The sequence below is a fragment of the Temnothorax nylanderi genome, unplaced genomic scaffold (genome assembly GCF_030848795.1).
Source record: "Temnothorax nylanderi isolate EJ_2023f unplaced genomic scaffold, tnyl_v1.0 TNYL_tig1443_pilon, whole genome shotgun sequence".
In the NCBI taxonomy this organism is placed as follows: domain Eukaryota; kingdom Metazoa; phylum Arthropoda; class Insecta; order Hymenoptera; family Formicidae; genus Temnothorax; species Temnothorax nylanderi.
The window spans coordinates 1,837-11,759 of NW_027250505.1; the positions used below are offsets into that span (position 1 = coordinate 1,837).

General features: G+C 31.5%; 2 protein-coding genes across 5 annotated transcripts; one reads left to right on the top strand and one right to left on the bottom strand.

The window, feature by feature from the left end:
- Positions 1-492: 492 nt before the first annotated feature.
- Positions 493-4,163, bottom strand: LOC139787337 (uncharacterized). Of its 3 annotated transcripts, none has more exons than XR_011722605.1 (10): positions 3,855-4,163; positions 3,548-3,691; positions 3,210-3,451; positions 2,942-3,090; positions 2,215-2,686; positions 1,497-1,564; positions 1,239-1,428; positions 976-1,153; positions 702-845; positions 493-609 (listed from the first exon to the last, which is right to left on the bottom strand). XR_011722605.1 is itself a non-coding variant. In XM_071726440.1 (10 exons), exons 6-9 carry the CDS (start codon positions 1,518-1,520, stop codon positions 731-733), a joined length of 507 nt encoding a protein of 168 aa, XP_071582541.1. In that variant the 5' UTR covers positions 1,521-1,564; positions 2,215-2,686; positions 2,942-3,090; positions 3,210-3,451; positions 3,548-3,713; positions 3,855-4,143; the 3' UTR covers positions 527-609; positions 702-730. The 3 variants fall into 3 exon arrangements, 1 of the variants encoding a protein (XP_071582541.1); XR_011722604.1 differs by having other exon boundaries at positions 3,548-3,711; XM_071726440.1 differs by having other exon boundaries at positions 527-609; positions 3,548-3,713; positions 3,855-4,143.
- A 126-nt stretch (positions 4,164-4,289) lies between these two features.
- Positions 4,290-8,516, top strand: LOC139787336 (uncharacterized). Of its 2 annotated transcripts, XM_071726437.1 has the most exons (4): positions 4,290-4,700; positions 5,023-5,275; positions 5,385-5,486; positions 5,894-8,516. In XM_071726437.1, the coding sequence occupies exons 2-4, from the start codon at positions 5,168-5,170 to the stop codon at positions 8,279-8,281; spliced, it is 2,598 nt and encodes an 865-aa protein (XP_071582538.1). In that variant the 5' UTR covers positions 4,290-4,700; positions 5,023-5,167; the 3' UTR covers positions 8,282-8,516. The 2 variants fall into 2 exon arrangements, with proteins under 2 accessions (XP_071582538.1, XP_071582539.1); XM_071726438.1 differs by lacking the exon at positions 4,290-4,700 and having other exon boundaries at positions 4,847-5,275.
- The last annotated feature ends 1,407 nt before the right edge of the window (positions 8,517-9,923 follow it).

A 9,923-nucleotide genomic window follows, 5' to 3' on the forward strand; every position in this document is an offset into this window, starting at 1 on the left:
TATTCCTTTCTAAAACTAGTAATCTAAAAAATACTTGTACATTTTTTCATGATTATCATTCGGCAATATATCACATTATTATATTACTTATCACGTATGGGTTTGACACTTATTAACATAATTTTACCTGACTTGATTATATGTCTATTTATTAGAGTGAATAATTGTAATTGAAATAAAACTGTGTTCATTATAATATATTAGCATACCCAATTTTTCAAATTACATTATCTCCAAGAATGTAAAGCTCGTATTACATTCGTACATATAAAAAACAATATATATAATATAAATATTGCAATGCATTATACGATATAAATATTGCAGAATTATAATTGTAAAAATATGTAGGTATTTCAGATTATTCTATTCATTGTCATTAATATAGAAATAAATGATATTGAAGCAGTTAATATGGCACTCGACTGATATATAAATTCTGGAATTACTTACATTTTGATAACGCCTCCTTACAAATAAAGGCAGACAATGTTACATGAAAATATTTATATATTTATATTTAAAATATTTTTCAAATTATTTTTATTCTCCATATTTGTTACATTTGTTAAATGTATATGGCATATAGTGGATATCTTGGTTATATGTCTGAAAAAGAAAAAAAAGAGCAATAAGACAAAAAATAAAACAATACATTAATTTAAAAAGTACAAACACGAGAATATGCTTTATATTATTACTTTGAACTAGAATGGCATGTTAAAGTTTCCTAAGCTTTCTCTTTTACGTTCGATGGGCTCTGTGAAGTCAATGGAACAGTTGAAGTTGGAGCTGTAGCAGTTAAAACTGCAGATGGAACTGCAGATTCTATTGCTACCTTCTTTCTAAGATAAAGAACATAAAAAATTTTATCAATTACATCACGAAAATAAATAACTATACAATTTCCTGCAAGGTAATTATAAAATAATAGCTTTCTTAATAGTTTTAGTAAAATCTGAAATTAGAACTGACTTCTTCTTCGATATATAATTATCATTGTTAGATTTTTTAGAGCGTTTTGCACGAGAGGCTATATTTCTTCCTCCTTGAAGATCTAACGCTCGATCTGCGAGGTAAGCTGGTAGTGATTTGACTGCTTCATCAATGTCACCTTCATATTTGGCGTCTTTCAATCGCTGTCTATACAAATCTACAAAATAAACGAAAAAATTAATAATTATTATAAAAATAAAAAGAGAACATATTGTACTATTTTGTAACAATTGTATATTTACTTTGCGCTAGCATTAAGAATCCAAGCGGAAACTTTTTTAATCCCGGCTTTCGAGGATAAACCCTCATTAATTTAGCATCTTCACCGAAAACTCCAACAAGAAGAGCAACAGTCCAATCACAATCATTTTTCGCTGTTTCCATTGCTGTGAAGCCAGCTTGTGCGCAATAGAAACCACTCCCAAGATGAACCTAATAAAATAAAACAGTTTATTGCAAAATGTTTTATAAAAAGATTACAACAAAAAAAGATAAACTACCTTGTTTTCTGTTTCTGAAGACATACCGCTAGTGCTGCGTTTGTCTTCTATATTGAAACGTACATTTTCTGCAAAAATTTAGTATATTTTATATATTTGGTACAATAATTACTGTTAAAGCAATGCCTATTAACATATTATGTACAATTAAGGTAGAAGCAATTTGTGAATATATCATAATTGAAATAACGGATTATTTCTCAGAAGCTGTGATGTAGAATAAAATTGTAAATTGGAAAAAAGGAAAACAGTTGCTTGTTTTATAAACTTCGTAATATATTAAAAATAAGTAGAATTGTCTGTAACTCAACATGCTGTTATATTTCTAATTTTTTTAAATTAAGTGTACATATAACTCACAGCAAGTTTAATTCAACAAAGAGCTGTTATATTGAGCAATAATGTGAAATATTTATGAAAAAAGTATAGATAAAATTAAACTTTTTTAAACTATTAGTAAACAATGTCACTAAAAGACAAGTCTATTGAGAACATGCATAGGTGTATTAAATTATTTTATAAACATAATTTGTTAACAAAACTTGAAGAAAGTAATGCTAGAAAGATAAAATAAAAACTATTATTAAAAGAATTATGTGTTACATGCACATGACTTTAATTACTGAAATCTAATAATATTCTAATAATTCAGCAGTTAAAATCGTTGACTGAATTAATTAAAAAAATAAAAAAAAATAATTGCACTAACTCGACTCACCTATATAATAGATGATTCAATGAACTCTGAATTACTTCGTGAATTATTTAACCATTCTGTAACATATAAAACATTATATATCTGAAGTGCTGAAATTAAACTTACCCAACACTTCCTCCATTTTCAAAATTGTATTTTCATACGCTTGTGAAACTTGTTCTTTTATGCTTCCAACAATGTTTTCTTCGATCTTTTTGACTTTCTTGTCTATTTTCTCTTCCATTTTCTTCATTTTCTCATTCAGAAGATTTGTCAACTCTTCAAACGTAACAGACACGGTCTTACTTTCACTATTGACGGATAATTTTTCTTTATCTTGGGAGCATCTTTCAGCAGCAGATTCAGAATCTACTGTTGTCTGCTCAGACGAATCGATAATTTCTGCAGGTACTGAATTTTTTGTAAGACTATTATTATATAGAAACTTCTCATATTCATCTGCTGTTGCTCTTTTGTTGGATTTTTTTTTTGCCTGTAAGAGCAGAAAATATACATTTTAAAGAAAAGAAGCATATTAAAAATATTGATACATTAGAAGTGGACACATCCCAAACTTTCAGTATTTACATTTAGAAATCTGAAAGCAATCTGATCATGTCAATATGTTTAAAGAAACTTTTGAACATATTAAGGTATTTTCTCTCATTATTTCTTAAATAACATTTACAACATCTTTAAATTATTAATGTGCCCACATCTTAAAATGCTCAAATGGTTAAAGTTTTACCGCTCTTTTTCGATGGGCTAAAATTGAGGAAGATGCTATCATTTGTTGTCTTTCATCCTGGGAAGTATTGTCAGGTTCATCAAGTATATCTGCAGGCCATGCAGGCCAACTAATTCTTTTATTGGTATTGTTTAATTCTTCAACACTTCCTAGAAAATAAGGATATAATATCGAGACAGTATATGTATAAACATAAGTGTTATAGAATTATTATCATTGCATTGTTTTAAAAAATAATTTATTTTAATAGTTAGTTTATAAGTCTTACCTGCAAGCCTGCCAATCCAGGCATAGTATCTTTGTTCTTTTCCTTCTATATCGTTCATTGCTGTTTTTACAGAATGTAAAACATTGGCGTTGAAATCTGTATAGTCTTTGGGACAGAACTGGTTACCATCTTTAGTTTTAATTTTACGAACTGAAATATCCTCAACATCGCCATTGTGATATTTAACCTTGGCATACCACTTTTTAAAATCCGCGCAAGCCATTATATTTGATTATCATATACTAAAATTTAGAACACAGGGAAACATGTGTTATATTAAGCAAATTAAGAAAATTATAATTAGTACACATCATTGATTACGGTCGATTCGGAATTACCTTTTCGTTCGCAATTAGAACAAATGCTAGTAAGTTTTCGGCCAGGCAGATCGAAGACTAGAAATCGTACTTGGTTTATGTCAGAAGAGTGCTAAACAGCCAACTGGACTCTTGACTTTCTTATACAATCCACACAGATTTATTCTAGGTTAAAATACAAACTTCTCTAAAATCAAGTACATACGAAGTTAAATATATAATACTGATGTGCAAGCAACATATTGTTTAATATGGCGGACTGAGCAAGCACTGTTTCTGTAATACGTACAGTATACCGTGATTAATTCGAATAATGATGAGTACTTACGAAATCTCATTGAAGAATTAAAGTTTCCTTTAATGATGTTTAATCCCTCGGCCGAAGACTCAAACTCAATTTCACTGGTCAGTAATTAAAACTGTGCTGTGTGTTAGATTATTTCGATTGCTTATTATTCTTTTGCACGTAAAACGTAAGTGCAGGTTTCGTATTTTCGTCCAGAGAAATCGATCCTTTTATAATTACTGCGTTTACGTTTACCGGACAATGCAGCTGGAATGAAATCAATAGCACCGATAGCGCGCTCCTCGAACACAGCCAATCGCTTATTTCAACCATCGATATATACTACTGGACTGCGCCATGCATCCGTATCTAAACAAAATGGTCCGCTGATCATAGAAAAGGATAGAGCGCATATGTGCGGCCAATCTCTGTATCTTTTCAACCGATATTACAGTGTTGAATAGAAAGAGATAGGTATTGGCGCACCGCACATGCCCTCTAATCCTTCTTTATTATGACGCAGACTGATTTTCACGTGATATGCACGGTCCAGTAGAATAGGTCTGTTCTTTGCAGCTGAACTGGCTGTACTAGTTCAGAGTTTATCTTTTTTACACCACATTGGAAGGAAAAGGATGAACTCTGAACTAGTGCAGCCAGTTCAGCTGTAAAGAACAGACCAAATATGTCGATGCTTTTAAAACGCGCAAAAAAACCTGAAGAAAAAGAAGAAGCTTTCGACGCGCATACTCGAAAAAGCGGTCTAACCTAACAACATTGGACGAAAGGACGAAACTCGCACTTACGTGTTACGTGTAAAAGAATAATATTCAAACATAAAAAAAACATTGATTCTTCGACTGTTAGACAAATCTTGTTTTTCGCTCCGTAAGTATTTAATGTCATTATCCATAATTAATTAATAACCGTATATTTGACGCATAGCGAAAATAAAAATCGAAGCGTAAATCGAATATAAAGGGACAGTGCCACGAGCGTAAATGAAAGTTCTAGGAAGCGTAAATTAGAATAGCAGAACGTTCCAATATATACTTCCTACAAGTTTTGTTACGCTTCTTTACGTCCTTAATTAGACTTACGCTCCAATTTTTATTTTCGCCAGGCATCTCAGAGAAGTTTTATATTTTAATCTAGAACAAATCAGTGTGATTTTGTAAAAAAGTCAAGAATTCAATTGTTGACTGTTTAGCATTCTTCTGTAAGTCAAGTGCGATTTCTGGACTTTACATTCGATTTATGCCTGGAAACTGCTGCTGCTTGCACTCATCGTGATAAATCAAGGAGTTCTTAAGCAATTCGCAGATAATTGGAAATATAATTAAAAAATTTTTATCATGAAATATAAGCAGTATCTTTTCAAAGATGTTGCAATTCCTCGCACTACTGCATATCGACGGAAAAAAAAGACACATAAAAAACAGATTAACAAGAATATTGTACAGGTTAGTAAAGATTCAAGTATTATAATTATTTAAAAAAATTAGTTTTAATGCTTTTCTAACATCTCAGTTTTTGTAAAAATGAATATTAATTGTCTTATTTTTATTTCAGAAACATGGAGAGCGTGATGACATAAATGAGAGTATGTCAATTAGTGATGTAGATGATGCACCAACTTGCAATCCTACGGAATTTGTGAACTTAGTGGATGAGGTGATTATTTAATATGACATTTTATAGTAAATTTTCTTAGACTCTAAATGCGCATTATTAGTATCCATTAAAGGCTGTTTGTATACAAATTTACAATAGCAGAAATAATTAAAACAGTAAGATAATATACAAATAATTATTATTTACTGTCACTTATTAATATGAAATACAAATAATGATAATAGTATCAATTATCTTACTGTGTTAATTACTAATGCTATAGTAAATTTGTATTTAACAGCTTATTTTAATGTGCACCAGTAAGTACCAGTATATTTTATAAAATTTGGTATTAGACTTCTATAAGAGAAATAAGAACTTTTTATTTCTTTTTGTTATAAAATTTAATTCACATACTTTACAATCGACAACTTGATATGAAATTACTTATGTTTATATTTTATCAGGAATGTGAACAGAGGAGTTTTTGTGAAAATATTTCTTTTGCGGAAGATCAATTTGAAAATCTGGAGGACAACTCGCGACCTTCTCCACATTTAAACACACTTGAGCCAGATTTCTGTCAACAGTCTTCTTGCATCATTGTCAATGAAGAACAAAATTTTTGGGAGGAAAAGAGAAACCAGAAAAACACTGTATGTTCGTGTGCAAAGTCAACCGCGGAAGACGTTATACTCATGTGTTTGACTCTAGGATTAAGACATAATTTGACATGGCAAGCACAAGTTGATATATTGAAAATGATCAATGCTATGTACGGAGATGAACGAATTCCAAGCAGCAAGTACATGTATTTTAATCATATAGATCGATCAGACAGTTATTTGAAATACCATATTTTTTGTCCTGAATGTGAAAAATATTTTGGAAATACGAATAATTTATCAGGATCTGTCGATTGCAACTGTGGGAATGTTATCACTGTTTCCTCCTCAAATTATTTTTTATCCGTAGATTTAGAATCTCAATTTAAGACACTTTTTAAGAATGCAACTATTGTTGATTCTCTTCTGACTTATAGATTTAATCGATCAAAAATTAATGATACTGCTTTAGAAGATATCTATGACGGAGCAGAATATAGAAAATACTTTGATAATGGCAATGTTCTTTCACATATGTATAATTTTTCATATTCATTTAATACTGATGGCGTTCCTATGGGTAAATCTTGTGGAAAAACAATATGGCCTATTTATATTACGATAAATGAATTGCCACTAAAGGAAAGGAATAAACACGTATTACTTGCCGGATTGTATATTGGGAAGAAGGACCCAAATCAAAATGTATTTTTACAACCTTTTGTTGAACAAGCTAACAAGTTGTCCCTTCACGGCTTTCATTGGAATCATAACGGGAAAGATGTGGTAAGCAAAGCGATTCCTTTGTGCGCTATTGTTGATTCTGTTGCACGATTTCAGATATTAAATATGTCTGGCATTAATGCTTACTATGCATGTACATTTTGTTATCAAAAAGCTGAACATACAATAAAAGGGCAGAGATTCCCTCCATATATACAAAAAGCACCTGAACGAACAACAGAATCTACTATAAAAGACATCGAAAAAACGTTTGAAAAACAAAATGAACGTGATATAAGGAAGAAATATGTAAAAGGTGTGAAGGGACCAACAGCGTTATTACAACTGCATTTCTTTAATTTGATTGCTGGTTGTGTACCAGATTATATGCATTGTATACTTCTGGGTGTTATTCGATTGCATACAGAATTGCTTTTTGACTGTAGCCGTAAAAAGTTTTGGAAAATAGGAGACAATGATGAAATAGGTATGAAGCACATAATATGTGCCATTGATGAACGTTTCACCCACATATGTGCATTGACTTCTATCACTCGATCCGTTCGCTCTCTTTCACAAATTAGTATCTGGAAAGCGTCTGAATGGAGATCTTGGTTGATTTTTTATTGTATACCGTGTTTGAAAGGTTTATTAAAGAACAAATATTTAAAGCATCTTGCTATGCTATCAAAAGCTACAAATATTCTTCTGCAAAAGTCTGTTACAAAAGAAGATATTGAACAGGCGCACAAGTTATTTTTGACTTATATTTTTTTATTTAACAAATACTTTGGTGTAACATCAATGGTATTAAATGTGCATCTTTTAACTCACATTGCACAAAGTGTTCTTAACTGGGGTCCCCTTTGGACTCATAATGCTTTTGTTTATGAAGGACAAAATCGTCACTTGCTGCAGTTGTTGAAAAGTCCTGGTAAAGTTGTAAAGCAAATAGCTCGCAAGTTTTTGATATTTAGCGATTTTTCAATTTTGTGCAATGAATTAATATCAACAAAATCGATAATGACATTTTGTGAAAATGTTATACAAAAAAAGTTGCAGCATTTTATTAGATGCGAAGGAGTAATTCTTTTAGGTAAAAAAGAAATTTGTACATTTTCACCTGAGCAATATACTTGCGTTCAAGAATACAATTTTGATTTAGAAGATTGTACGTCGTTTAAAAGAATGTTGTATAATGGTATAAGATACTGTTCTGAAGATTATGCAGCTAATATGAAACATAATGATTCATTTATTTTAACTCGTTATAAAATAATTGCCGTCATAAAAAAAATTATAAGAGTGTGTGATACAAAAGTATTACTTCTAGTGCAAGAGGTTGTAGTGCAGAAGGAACCTTTGTTGTCTGATCAAGACTTTAAATATACTCAAGTCAAACGATTTACAGGTTACGGGAAATATTTTTGTATTCAACCCTTTGATATAGATGCTCAATGTGTATTTATAGATCTCGTAAGCGACAAATATTTATGCAAAATGCCATTTGGTTGTTACGGTGATTAGTGATTTACTAATTAGTTTATATACGTCATTGGTATATTATGACACAACAATGATGTATATACTTAAACCAAACAATTATTACATAAGCACGATAGCATTAGACTCAATTTGTCTGTATACTGAAATATATTATAACAGTCTATACTATAACTTGTATTATTCGTGTGCCTTAATATGTAGCCAATATATACTCAGCCTATAATGTCATATTAATAAAGATAATATTACTTTTCAATCTTGATTACTTGATTTTTTAACCCAATGTAAGAAGTCCTATAAATATTTTCTCAAACTCATTTTTAGCAGTGGCAATGCATAGTTTTTGAAAAAAGCAGAATGGCAAAATGAGATATAAGCAAAATTCATAAAATATTTTTACAACATGGTATTTACACAGAAAGTTAAATAACAAACAAAATTTATCCCTCTTTTTTACAAAGTTTTAAATTATTCTCAACTTTATTATTAGTTTGAATAAGTTTTTTAAATAATTTTTTGAAGTATATATTATAATATAATAAGTCTATATTATAATAAGTATATTATTATGCCACAATTTTGTTTTATTAATATAAATTATACAAATTTCAAAGAAACGTAACGAAAAGCTTAGCGCACGTTATAAAAATGATTGTTAACAAGCATAAACAAAAGATTTTTAAGTTCTATCCTAGAAATGTGCACGAAGCATATCACAATGCTTTGTATATATATTCTTTGTGAAGCGTATAAGAAGCGTCAACGAAGTTTCAATTAGTGAAGTGTGCGAGAAGTGTATCGGTAAGCTGCATATACTCTTTACGAAGCGTTTGGGAAGCGTAGACGAAGTGTCAATCAGTGAAGTGTGCGAGAAGTGTATCGATAAGCTTCATACACTTTTTACGGAGCGTTTGGGAAGCGTAGACGAAGTGTCAATCAGTGAAGTGTGCGAGAAGTGTATCGATAAGCTTCATACACTCTTTACGGAGCGTTTGGGAAACGTAGACGAAGTGTCAATCAATGAAGTGTGCGAGAAGTGTATCGATAAGCTTCATACACCCTTTACGGAGCGTTTGGGAAGCGTAGACGAAGTGTCAATCAGTGAAGTGTGCGAGAAGTGTATCGATAAGCTTCATACACTCTTTACGGAGCGTTTGGGAAACGTAGACGAAGTGTCAATCAGTGAAGTGTGCGAGAAGTGTATCAATAAGCTTCATACACTCTTTACGGAGTGTTTGGGAAACGTAGACGAAGTGTCAATCAGTGAAGTGTGCGAGAAGTGTATCAATAAGCTTCATACACTCTTTACGGAGTGTTTGGGAAACGTAGACGAAGTGTCAATCAGTGAAGTGTGCGAGAAATGTATCGGTAAGCTTCATACACACTTTATGGAGCGTTCGGGGAGCGTTTGGGGAGCGTGTATGGGTATTCGAAACAGCAAAGAGTTAATGGAAAGTCATTGGAGTGTCAAAGAGGCGTTAAATCTCTTCATTTACGCTTCTTTGACGCTTCGAGAAGCTTTCTATTTTCACCAGGGTACGTCCTGCAGACTCCACGATTCCCCTTTTTCGCGAGAATTCTTAGGTACCTAAGATAGCCCTAGGTTTAAGATAAGTAAACTAAGCGCAGACGGTTATCGATCGGCAAGCGAGGTTTGATCTCC

What these genes read in the sequence shown, in the direction of transcription:
- LOC139787336 (XM_071726437.1), top strand. Translation starts at nt 5,168, where the DNA reads ATGAAATATAAGCAGTATCTTTTCAAAGATGTTGCAATTCCTCGCACT. An exon ending in TTAACAAGAATATTGTACAG is followed by an intron (nt 5,276 to 5,384) that starts GTTAGTAAAGAT and finishes TTTTTATTTCAG; the next exon opens with AAACATGGAGAGCGTGATGA. An exon ending in TTGTGAACTTAGTGGATGAG is followed by an intron (nt 5,487 to 5,893) that starts GTGATTATTTAA and finishes ATATTTTATCAG; the next exon opens with GAATGTGAACAGAGGAGTTT.
- LOC139787337 (XM_071726440.1), bottom strand. Translation starts at nt 1,520, where the DNA reads ATGTCTTCAGAAACAGAAAACAAG. An exon ending in ATTCTTAATGCTAGCGCAAA is followed by an intron (nt 1,154 to 1,238) that starts GTAAATATACAA and finishes TTTATTTTGTAG; the next exon opens with ATTTGTATAGACAGCGATTG. An exon ending in AATTATATATCGAAGAAGAA is followed by an intron (nt 846 to 975) that starts GTCAGTTCTAAT and finishes TCTTTATCTTAG; the next exon opens with AAAGAAGGTAGCAATAGAAT.